The 12,669-nt window shown below is 34.5% G+C and overlaps 1 protein-coding gene across 2 annotated transcripts in view; it reads left to right on the top strand.

The window, feature by feature from the left end:
* Window positions 1-12,669, top strand: part of COL4A2 (collagen type IV alpha 2 chain) — a 273,441-nt gene that overhangs the window by 157,508 nt on the left and 103,264 nt on the right. For both annotated transcript variants that reach the window (XM_074192025.1, XM_074192024.1), the window contains exons 7-11: window positions 2,386-2,502; window positions 4,596-4,667; window positions 8,300-8,335; window positions 8,444-8,506; window positions 10,323-10,358. In XM_074192025.1, coding sequence (XP_074048126.1) covers window positions 2,386-2,502; window positions 4,596-4,667; window positions 8,300-8,335; window positions 8,444-8,506; window positions 10,323-10,358 — 324 coding nt within the window. The remainder of the gene's footprint in view (window positions 1-2,385; window positions 2,503-4,595; window positions 4,668-8,299; window positions 8,336-8,443; window positions 8,507-10,322; window positions 10,359-12,669) is intronic.

Genomic DNA, 12,669 nt, shown 5'->3' on the forward strand with positions numbered 1-12,669 from the left:
AATTTCTGATCATCAAAAAAATCATCAGGAAAAATTTTTTGAATCAAAAACTTGGTAGACAACTCAGTAATCACTTCTATAACATTCCAGACTGGTTGGAAGTCATCTAACCTTCTACAGTAAATGAAGTGAAACTGATTTAGTTCTTTTAAAATATAAGCTTTTAAGGGCAGAAATGGACTAGCTTCAGTATTTTTATTCTGAGTTTCAAGCACAGCAACTGGAACATAGTAGGCACTTAAGTAATGCTTGATTTTTATCCCTAAATCTGAGTTGAAGCATCAGCTTAAAAGTACCTGTGGATGACAGGAGTATTTTCTCAAGTTTAAAGGTTCACTTAAAACAAGACATAACAATTCCCCAAGCCAGGAAGAAAATAATTAGCACCAAGAGCTACAAAGTGCCAAAGGGATAAAAGTGGCCCATGATCTAATGCCTCTGGGTGATGCTTGAGATGGCCAGCCTGCTTCAGCTACAGTAATCTGATACATACAATTAAATCTATGTAACTTTACTAGCTCCTTTGGATCATAACCACATGCTATGGCTGGATACCTAAGAAAAGTTGAGACTGGGGTAATTGAAACTGTTTAGGAGTTATATACTAAGAAGTGATACACAAAGGAATTCTGGAATCAGATCAGAGAAATGTGTTTGAAGAATTAGAGGTGGACTTGAAGTTCAAAAACATTTGAAAGTCTTGTTTAGAACACTAACTTAAACCAAGGGCAAACTGGGATTCCATTTCAAGTTATATAGCCCAACAACAAGAACAGATGCATACAATTCAAATCCAGAAGACATTCAGAAATGTTGTGGTTCTTTCTGAACGATTTAGAGGAGAATAAACACCCAAGATACAGAATCATAAACACTGACGAACTTTACAAATTTGCTTGATTTCAAACCATATCCTAGTCTTTAAAGAGTACTAAATAAAAAAGACAATGTTGGTCACATATCAACATTTTAATCTTTTATTATAAATACATTCACACACAGAGCAGCTATTATCAGTAACATTCCTATGGAAAACACTAAGAAAATGAGAAGCAACAAAGTTGTCAGTAAGGAAAAAAATGAGGTAGAAATAACTCACCAAAAAATTCTACAACCTAGTTTCTGATAGATAAAGAAAAACAAGAAATTAACAATGTTCAACATTTTAGACAATCCTTGTAGTTCACTTTGAGAAATGTCAGACCCTTGTATAGAGTCAAACATACTGAAGCATCAAACTTCACAGACTGAATACCAATATCTAGAATTTTTCTGAATCTATTAAAAATGCTAATTTTTTAAAAGTCTAACATGCTCTTTGACATTATGTTAAAGTGAATTTTGAATATGCAAGTTACTAATGATCAAAGATTTAAAAATAAAAATAGTAAAATTTTAATAATAATACTTTAAATTATTTTAAAACATTCTTTATGGGAAATAAGTCATCATATTTCCAAAAATAAATACAAATATCTAAAATCACTCCAGAATGTATATATTTGCTTCATTATCCTGATAACTAAAGCTAAGAAAAAGCTATGAAGATTAGTCCCTCTGATATCTAATAATTTAAAAACAAAGTGGTTTCAAAAGCAAATAAAATAAACAATTGTAAAATAAAAGCAGAAGTTTGAATTTTGAAACATAAGATCACTTACTGATACTTCTTCAATTTCCATGAAACTGAATGAATTTAGTTAGGATGAAAAGCAAATTAGTCTGACTCCAGTTACCCAAAGATCTCTGTCCCTCCCAAAAAAAGAACCAGATTCAAAAGATTGCATAGCAATGGATGCTTCCCCCTTAAGAATAAAATATAATATTTTTTAACTAAAGATGGAATCAAAGCCACCTCCCTAATTGATATCATGCCATGATTGTATCCATGTTGTGGTTAAGAAATTTCTTTACTTGTTTAAAATCTAGAAGCTTTAGATGCTCCACACTGACCATCTTCATTCAATCCAGGTAATATCAGTTATGCTGTGTAGACATGAACAAGAAATTTGTACCATCCCTTACAAGGAGCTTAGGACATTTTTTCCAATGATTTTTTTAAAGAGCAGTTCTCCTAGATCCTTCTAATCTCAAGGGTATTTGGAAAACCCTTGCTACATTTTTCTCTTTTAAAAGTTTAACCAAAACATAGCTCTACTAATTTGCCCTAAAGACCTTTTCATGATACTGTTTTCTGTGTCTGAGGCATCTGATTACAGCTGTATCTGTGCTTAAATAAAGTATTCTTTTCTTCTTTTGAACACTGGTTTCCCGTGGATTCAAGCCTGGGACTCCTTGTGTGAATGTTGAAAAAATATATTGGGGCAGGAAAATGAAAATTAGAAACAGATGGTATTAACATTGGGTTTTTTTTTTCCTTTCAAGGGTCATCCAGGTCAAGGTGGACCCCGGGGAAGACCAGGCAATGATGGTTGCAATGGAACCACTGGAGATGCTGGTACACAGGGACCCCCAGGTTCTGGAGGTTTACCTGGACTTCCTGTAAGTGATTAGAACAAATAATGCAGGCTTCAAGTAATTGTTGAAAAGTAGTGGACTTTGAATATATAACATTTGATAGATCATTGCTTGGAATAACTGTGGTACAATAGAAGGAGTAATAGATTTGGAATCAAGAAGACCTGGAGGCAATTCCTGTCTCTGGATCTGAATCAACTCTAGAAGTCACTTGACCCCTGTTGATGTCAATTTCATCATCTATAAAATAGTGAGTTTGGGCTTGATAATCTTTGAGGTTCCTTCTAAGCTAAAAAATCTATAATCTTAACTCTGGACATTTTCCTGCAACATTATGAATTAATTAAGATCAGAAACCAATTACAACAAATTCTATGAGATTTTTATTAACATTCCATATATATAGACATATATATATATTAGCCAAAGATATTGATGCATCAGTTTATCCTAGGAAAAAAATATGTCCTCAATAGTGGTGGCTATATATTCCCTTTTAAAGTGACTATCTTTAGTATATTTCTTCAAAGTATTTTATCCTTGTTTCTAACATTTTGAGACAATTTAAATTGCTTCAGTTTTCCCCTAGAATAGAAATAGAGAGAGAATCACTCATAACTGCCTCTCCTCTAACTTTTTTAACCTAGAGCTATTCTCCTATCTATGATAGCTACTATCTTTCCCTTCAAAATATGGAGTAGCATATTTGAGTTTAAGGAAAAGTCAAAATCCAAGTTCCTAGGTCAAAATCAAAGTTCTTTTTTTTTCCTTCCTTAAAAATAATTAAGGAGGGCAGCTAGGTGGCGCAGTGGATAGAACACCAGAGGACTTGAGTTCAAATTCAGCCTTGGCCACTTAATAGTTACCTAGCTGTGTGACCTTAGGTAGGTCACTTAATCCCATTGCCTTAAAAAAAACAAAATGATGATGATGATGATGATGATGATGATGATGATGATGATAGAGCAAATATTTTCTGTCAGTTTTTATACTGGAGTTTATGCCCTGAGAGTAAATATGTCTTCTCATATTTTCATATTTTACTCTACTTTGGCTGCCAAAGATACTGAAATTGATAAGACTGGGAAGGTTTTTAAGCACATTGTGAAACTCTTAATTATTTTAGTCCTTTTAGTCACTATCTTCTTTAAACATTATATCTTTGGGATGAGCAGGGTTAATTTTTCCACAATGCCCATGATAGCCCAGTGAATTTTCCTTTAATCTTGTATGTGGCACTTCAAGTACAAAATAATCAGTTATCCATCCTCTATTTTTTTCCAGTGGGTCATTATAGTTTGATGGTGACCCATGGTGTTCTTGATTGTTTTTATGCTTTTATACTACAAATTCTGACTAATCTTACCAAGCTAAGAAAACTTTGAGAATTACCTTGGGTAACAGTAAGAGTGTTTGTTGTCTAAGGACCAACCTAACCAAGCTTGAAGAGATTTATGACCAGAAAGTGGGCCACTAAGTAATGAATTTTTATTTTTTTTTTTGCCAACATTTCATGGAAATGATTTACTAATTGCAAAATGGGGATAGTCTGTATTATTGAGGAGAATGCTGACACTGATGGAATCCTAAATCTTTGGAAGTATTAGGATTTAAATTTTATTTAAAGCATATTCATAAAGTACTCTATTAATGTTTCAACATACTTCCATCTCATGTTCCCCTTTCCCATTTTGTAAAACATAATTAATGATTGAATTTCCTGCACGCGCGCCCACAAAAACAGCCCTATACACCTCCTTATATAGATTGTATTGGCAGGAAATATTATCTTTGAAATAATAACTCAGATTCTTCCCCATGAGTAAGAGGCTTAGAATATACTATTAATTCTTCTAGACCATTAGGAGATCAACTAAGAAGAGCCCTTAATCTTTTTTAAAAAGAAATGTGATTGATTTTCTACATTTACTAAGAGACTAATATTCAGAAAATTCATATAGCTAGATATTGTCTACAGAAGTGGAAACTGAAGATTTTAGGTTCATGAAAGTAAAAAAAAAAAACATTACTATCTGTTTTTATGCACATTTGTTTTTAGCGTGGTTGTATGCTTTATTTTTTATCTTATTTGATGATTTATCTATTTGCTTATTTAGGGACCACAAGGACCCAAAGGTCAAAAAGGTGAACCTTATGCATTTTCTCAGGCTGAACGAGATAAATACAGGGTAAGTATACAATCAATACTGTATGAAGCTTAACACAAGACCCATTGCATTGAATTAAATAGCCAATTACTATAGTTTATATTACATAGTGGGAAAAGACAGTGGTGAAAGAATCTAAAGAGGAAATAATCAAAACATATTTCCATTTGGAATGCATTGCTATACTCATATTTGAATATGGGATATATGCTGGGAATTCATAGCACTCCAAAGAAAGTAGAAAGGCAATCCTATGATGATCAGACTGGGGAAAACATAAAAAGCTTCTTTTTCTTTCATGCTTATACTATATGTCAGACTGAGATTGAATAGCATTACCAGAGTCTCAGATTGATGCAAAGCACAGTTGTAGACAAAGCTATTGTATTTCCCTAAGTTTCTTGTTTCTCTAGATCCTACCTTAGGATGAATTCAAATAAAGAGAAAAATCAAATTTAATAGTTTCACTCAAAAGTGTTCATGAAATTGACTATCGATACAAAGAAATTTATTTGACTTTCTCAAACATCCTTCCTTGGTAGCTTCTACTAGATTATGTGAAGAACTGCTTCAACTACTTTTTTCATCCACTCATGCATAATTCTTAAAATGCTTAATGAATTACATTAGAAGGATTAACCTTAACTTGATTTCTACATTTGCTCATCCCATCCTCCTTATTCCTACTACCACCATGTTAGTACAGACCTTCATTACCACCTTCCATGTCAGTTATTGCAGTAGTCTCTTAGCCTATCACCCCACTTCTGCTCTAAATAATCCTTCATAGGGTAACAGTGGTCTAAGCACAAACCCTGGAGTCAGGAGGACCTGAGTTCAATCCAGCCTCAGACATTTAATACTTAATTAGCTGTGTGACCTTTGGCAAGTCACTTAATCCCATTACCTGGCAAAAACCAAAACAAACAAACAAACAATCAAATAAATAAATGATAAATAAATAAATAATCCTTCATACTACCATGGAAATTATATATCGTTCTCTATTCAAAATCTTTGCAGTGATTTTCTTTAGAATACTAAGCACAGTTGACAGTCCTTTATCTATAATTAAAGGCCTTGAGTCACTGCCTTCCCACTCCTTTCTGCATCCTTTACACCCCATTTTCCAGACAATTTTGCATCTAAACAATTATAGCATTCTAATTACCCATACAGAGCTTCACACTTGGCCTGTTTTTGTGTCTTGGTTCATATTGCTTCCCATTCCTAGAATTCCCTGATTCTCTTTCTATTAATCCCCTGCCTTTTTTGCAAAGCAATGGGATTAAATGATTTGCCTTAAGGTCATACAATAATTATTAAGTGTCTGAGGCTGGCTTTGAACTTAGGTCCTCCTTTCTCCAGAGCAAGTGCCTTATCCACTGTGCCACCTAGCTATCCCTTAACCCCCTGTTATTTAAAATTCATCTCATATTCCATCTTTTTCCAGAAGCACTCCCTTATGCCCCAAGAAAATGCTATTTTCTCCCTGGGATTTTCCCTCCCTCCAGTAGTATTTTGTTTAATATGTAATGTAATACTAATTCTTTTATTATTTTCTACCCTGGTTATTATTCCTCCTCTTACAGTCATATCTTCCACTAAATTACAAAATCCATGAGAACAAGGGCCATGATCCTATCAGAACTTGTATCTCACTCATCCTTAACACAAAGTTGTAGTGTGTTGAAACAGGCACTAAATAAACATTTCTTGAGTTTGTCTAATTAAAGCCCCTGTGCATAATTTCCATCAAGAATAATCCTGTCGGGGCAGCTAGGTGGCACAGTGGATAAAGCACCGGCCTTGGAGTCAGGAGTACCTGGGTTCAAATCCGGTCTCAGACACTTAATAATTACCTAGCTGTGTGGCCTTGGGCAAGCCACTTAACCCCATTTGCCTTGCAACCCCCCCCCAAAAAAAGAATAATCCTGTTACCAAAAATAACATTAGAAATATATATACCATCAAAAAAGAATATATTAGATATTTTTACTTGAGGGCAGCAAGATGGTACAGTGGATAGAATACCAGGTCTGGAATCAGAAAGACTCATCTTCCTGAATTCAAATATAGCCTCAGGGGCAGCTTGGTGGCACAGTGGATAGAGTACCAGCCCTGGAGTCAGGAGGACCTGAGTTCAAATCCGGTCTCAGACACTTAATTAACTAGTTTTATGGACTTGGGCAAGTCACTTAACCCCATTGCCTTGCAAAAAAAAAAAAACCAAATGGGGGTCAAAGAGTCAGACACATCTGAAATGACGGAACAAAAGCATTATGACTTTCGATCTTTTTTTGTGACAGCTTTGAGAAGGAAGCTGTTTTTGATAGTATTTGGGGCTTTTGTGCATTATAAATTGGGCATCTACACATAATACCACCCACCAGTGTAATATGCAATTTTATTTCTTAAAAAATTCTTGAACTCAACATGCTTTGGGAGATCTTATATAACGAATCAGTTTTGGAAAAAAAAAAAGAAAGTCTGAGCCCATTATGAAATCTATCACATTTAAGTTATATCTGAACAAATAGAATCAGGTTGATTGGATTAAGGAGCATTCAACAGGAATTATGGATAAGTATATGTAGGTCTGCCCTTGATAAATTCAGGAGCATATTTGAAGTATTGATGCATCAAAATATTTTTAAGAGATCAGGATCAAGCATCACAAAAATTGTTTTGAAAGCTATTCAAAGGTAGGATTAAAAGGAGGAAAGACTATAGAAAGAGAGACCAGTTGGGTGGCTATTGTAATAGTACCGAGAAGAGATAATGATGATATGAACTGTGCTTATATCACAAAGAGAGTAGGAAGGGAAAGAAAGCTGTGCAAAGTATTTTAAAAAATCAAACCCAATAGACTTGACAACTGATTGAATATGGACATGTAGGGGAAACAATAAATCAAAGATAATTGAAGTTTCATGCCAATATGATTAGGAGAATAGTAGTGTCATTAAAAGAAACCAGGAAGTCAGGAATAGAAAAATTTTGAGGGGAAGAGCAGATGTTAAATTTGAGATATACTGAGTGAGAGGTTGGGGTGGAATATCCAAGTGGAGATGGTTTCTATTTTTGGATGATTAGAATTGTTTCCATGATTCTTAATGCATTTGCCCAAGAATTGCCACTTTATTCTTTGTTTATTCATAATGGCACTCCTTGTTGGGGATAACTGTCCAATTAATCATGCAGAACTAGAAGTCTTGCTACAGTCCTTTATTCAGAACAAATATTGCAATAATCTCTGCCTAGAGAATAAGAAATAATGTGTTTTAAACATTTGTAAACCATATGAAGTGAGAATAAGTAGTATTTAAAAAATCATGAATTGATAAATGAATATTTGTACTTGATTGCAAGGCTGAATTAAGTTGCAATATATATTTGGGGCAGCTCAATGACACAGTGGATAGAGCGCCAGTCCTGGAGTTAGGACTTGAGTTCAAATTTGACTTCAGATATTTATCTAGCTGCTTGACCTTGGGCAAGTCACTTAACCACATTGCCTTGCAAAAAACAAACTTAAAAAATTGCAATATGTTTGTCATGTATTCTATCTCATAATTTTAAATATTAACATCAATATAGAATGATATTTTAAATAGTCATACTCTGCATCTTATTTATTTTATCTTCATTAGGGTGATCTGGGCGAACCTGGTTTCATCGGTTTACCAGTAAGTTTCATTTTTTAAGAAGTCATACTATGACTATTTTTTAATAACTACATTCTTCAAAATAATATTCTTTGTCTTTTAAAATATTCTTTTGTTACATTTATGTAGGGACCTCCAGGTTATCCTGGCAGTCCAGGAAAAATAGGTCCTGTTGGAGCCCCAGGACGACCGGTAAGTCAAATTAATTCACTGATTCAGTTTTCTCTTTTGTTCCCGTTTACACAGCCCTCTACCTATATAGCAACACATATTTTATTATAAAACCTCCTGTCATTGAAGAAAATAGCAAGGCCAAAAATAAATAAACTAAAAACTGAATCCATTTCTAACTGTAATTTTGACCAAAGAAGATTTTGAGTAGGGCTTGAAATTAAGTCACCAAATCACTGTAGGGATAACAAATTTTGTTTGGTGGCAGGTGGCTACTTTAACAGATATGTGAAAAGCAATACTTGACTAGCACTACTTACCTGTTGTGTACTGTGCCTTAAACAAGATCCTGGTATTTTTGGAGAAAGAAAGCTCGAGTTTTTTGAAGCAAACTTTGACAATGGCAAGGCCATTTTGGAGAAAGGAGATTGGATATCATTTGGTGGAGTGGTAGTCCAGTAGTGTGGACCATCTTGTTAGTAGTGGTATGGTGAGATGTGATGAGGCTTGTTACTAAAGTCATACAAGGGAGAAGGTTAGGAACAAGAAAATTATTTGCCTTTACACAGAAGGCACCCTACTTGACTTAATCCCTGGGACCACACACTTGATTGACTAATCAACCTGACTAGACATCAATCCTAAATGTTTTGAGGACTGGTCTTTTTCTGGATCTCAGGTATTCCAGAGTGTCAAACAAGAGAAACTAGATTTAAACTCTAACAGGAGACTTAAATTAAATCAGATTAAGAAGCATTGTTAAATACTGAAACAAGATATGAAGATGAGTTAGAGTCCATTCAGATTATCTTGTCTGATGTCTGCCTGATAATAAGAAGGGTTTGGAACTTGTTTTCTAAGTAGTTGTCACATTGTAGTAATAATCTAATATTCAACCATCAGCTGTGAAATTAAATAGCTGAAGTTCTTAATGGCACTAGTCCAAGAATATCAGGTAGTGGCTCACCTTCCAAATACATAATCTGGTACATATACAGTCAGCCACACACAAAGAATAGGCTATGGATTGAAGGTGAAATTTAATGTCTCTGTTTCATATAAGAAGTCAGATGGATGTTTTTATTCATAATTTTCAGCTATTTTAATAGGAGATTCTGGAAGTTTTGACTAAAGTTTTGACTTTCCTTCTAGAAACCCAATACAGCCATCCTTTCCATTTCTTTATATTCCAGTGTATTTAAAATGCTACTACTTAGATAATGCAATATTTATCCAATATGCTTTACAAAATGACACTTTACACTCTGACTGACGAATGACCCACCCTTCAGAATTATGGTCAGGAATACTTATTGTTGTGAACAATTACAATGGATATTTAGATCAATGTATACTGTGAAAACCATGTAAAGACTAACAGACTGCCTTCTGTGGGGACTGGTGGGAGGGAAGCAAGATTAAGGGGAAAATTGTAAAACTCAAAAATAAATAAGATCTTTCTTTTAAAAAAAAAATTACAATGGATTTTAAAGGATCTGGTCCTTTTTCTGGAGGAGCTTACCATCAAATGCTGGGGACAGAGCAAGCAAATACAGTTAGTTGGTGAACTCAGATGGAAAAACAAATAGGAATAGAAACCAAACTGAAAACTGCCGTTCAAGGTTAGAAAGGACATCTGTGTCATTTGGATGACCCTACTCATTACTTCTACTCAGATATCTGTCCATACATAAATAAATGTGATATATACTTCTATGGATGCTGCAATCTATTTTGAATATGTAGCTGAATTATTTTTCTATCATATCTCAATACATTTTGTCAAGGTCCTTTCTATAGGAAATTTAATTAACAAATTATCTTTTACTTTCTCTAGGGACCTCCTGGGCCTCCAGGACCAAAAGGACAGCAAGTAAGTGTCTCTGTCTCTGTCTCTGCCTCTGTCTCTGTCTTTGCCTCTATCTTTCTTGTTTCCTTCATTTAAAGTTACTTAACTTCTGCCTGCTTTCATTTCCTCAGCTGTAAAATGAGGGTAAGAACAACACCTACTTCACAAGGTTGTTGTAAGAATAAAATGAGATATTTATAAAGTATTAAGTAGAACCTGGAATGTATTAGGCACTGGATTGCTGCTTATTCTCCTTTCTCCCTCATTTATTTTAATGGTTTTTTTTTTAAATCAGAGAACCATCCTGCTGACATATTTTTTTAGTTGTAAAGGATGCTTCTTTTCTAAGTTTTTAAAACTTCATGTTACATATCACAAATGTCACAACTGTAATGCAGAATGAAATGCAGAAATATTTTATACATATATGTTAGTGGTAATTTGAACAAACAGAAATTTTTCTTTGAAGGACCACTGAAATTCTCATTTTCTGATCACAATTATGGCTCTACTGTGGTTGTTCCATAACAGACTAGGGTCTCAATCTTTTTATCACTGGATCACTTCCTCCTAGAGAGGAAAAAACTCACTTCAGTATCATCATCTATAAAAATGAGATGGTTGGACCTCTGAAATCTCACTCAACTCTTAATATTCTATGAGTCCATGATGATGGAGTGCATAAGAAAGGTCAGGCTAGGAGATTTGGTTAGAACTTTGGTAGTTATACTGACTTAAACATAACTGTGGTGTAGTGAATTGGACTTGGAGTCAAGAAACTCCAGTAGCTATGTGACACTGGACTGGATTGTCCCTTCCTGCTGTAAATCTGGGCTCCTCTGATTAGTTAAATAAATCTCTAACAGATCTCTAACAGAATGTGTTCCATTAATGAATATATTAGCAAAGGTTCCGGAAAAGTGAGAATTATTGTATTATTGTTGTCGTTTATTCTTCATTTTTTTAAAAAAGGCTGATGACATCACAGGGTGATGCTAGGATTACAAAACATTTAAGTGACTTTATGGCTTATATATTCATGTACCATCACATGGAGATTTCTTCAAGACTTGGATCTCTAAATATGTCAAGCTTCCTCTAAAAAAAACTTCCCATTTATATGGTCAATTCATGACTGATGCTACCCTCAATGAATTGAATAGAAGTTTAATATAACTCCAAGCTTTGGCTGTTGGACAATCCCCATGGAGCAGCAAGCTTGAGGAGGATGGGAAATTACCAGAGCCAAGAGCAGCGGATGTAGGACAGGACAACCTTGGCCAAGAAAGCGGCCCCCAAGCCCCCAAGCTTAACCCCAGAGCTTCAGATCTCCCTTTTCTTCTTCAAATACAAACAGCTCTCCTCACCTCCTGACACTGTCATTTCCTGGTTGCTCCTAAGGCCAGATGATGAAGCAAGAAAAGAGAGAAAGAGGGAGGGAGGGAGGGTGAGAGAGAGGAAACAGAGAAGATGCAAAGATCTGAAATCCATCCAACTCCAAGCTAGGCTGGTTTCATTTGTTTGCTTTGATCTAAGTTTCTAACCAGGTGGGAAAGACAGTGAAAGCAAAAATTAATGAAAAGATTTGTTTATAATCTTCATTAAACACATGGATCTGGGAGAAATCATGGATTGAAAAGACAAAGATCAGATGGGATCTTGTGAGAAACATTAATTTAGGGGAGCAAAAGAAAAGAAAAGGGATTTGGGGGGGAGAAAGAATGATCTTTCCATTTAATGCATACAATTGTATTTTTCTCTTTTTGCCCCTCTGGGGTATTACAAATGAGATATGGCTAAATATATACAAATACATGTATAATATATACATATGTACATATGTATAATATACACATGTATATGCAATTCAATGAATAGCAAAATCATAAAAACCTTGATGGAATTCTTTCCTTATATTAGAACTGATTAAATAGCCTAAGTAATATAGTAATATAGACATGAAAAAGTTGTAGAAAGTCCATGCATATGAAAGGGGAAAAAAGTGGGAAGAATAAGAACATTAGTCCTATGAGATGTTGGGGAAAAGGAAAACTGGCTAAGAGGAGAACAAATAATGAATAGTCCAAGATAGATGACAGTTCATCCTGTAAATAGTTCAAGCTGTTCTCAAGCTCCCTGGAGGAATATATAAAAGGAAATAGGTTTATATTGTATGAAGAGTAATTTAGAGAGAATAAAGAACTTTCTAACTCTAAAGTTCTTTTAAATACTAACTTTCAAAAGAAAATTATAGAATCTTCTTAAAGATTGCCAGTGAAATGATAAATTCTCTTCTGAGCTGAGTGGTGGCAGTTTTCGTGGTAGTAGGAACTAT

The sequence above is a fragment of the Macrotis lagotis genome, chromosome 6 (genome assembly GCF_037893015.1).
Source record: "Macrotis lagotis isolate mMagLag1 chromosome 6, bilby.v1.9.chrom.fasta, whole genome shotgun sequence".
NCBI classification, from domain to species: domain Eukaryota; kingdom Metazoa; phylum Chordata; class Mammalia; order Peramelemorphia; family Peramelidae; genus Macrotis; species Macrotis lagotis.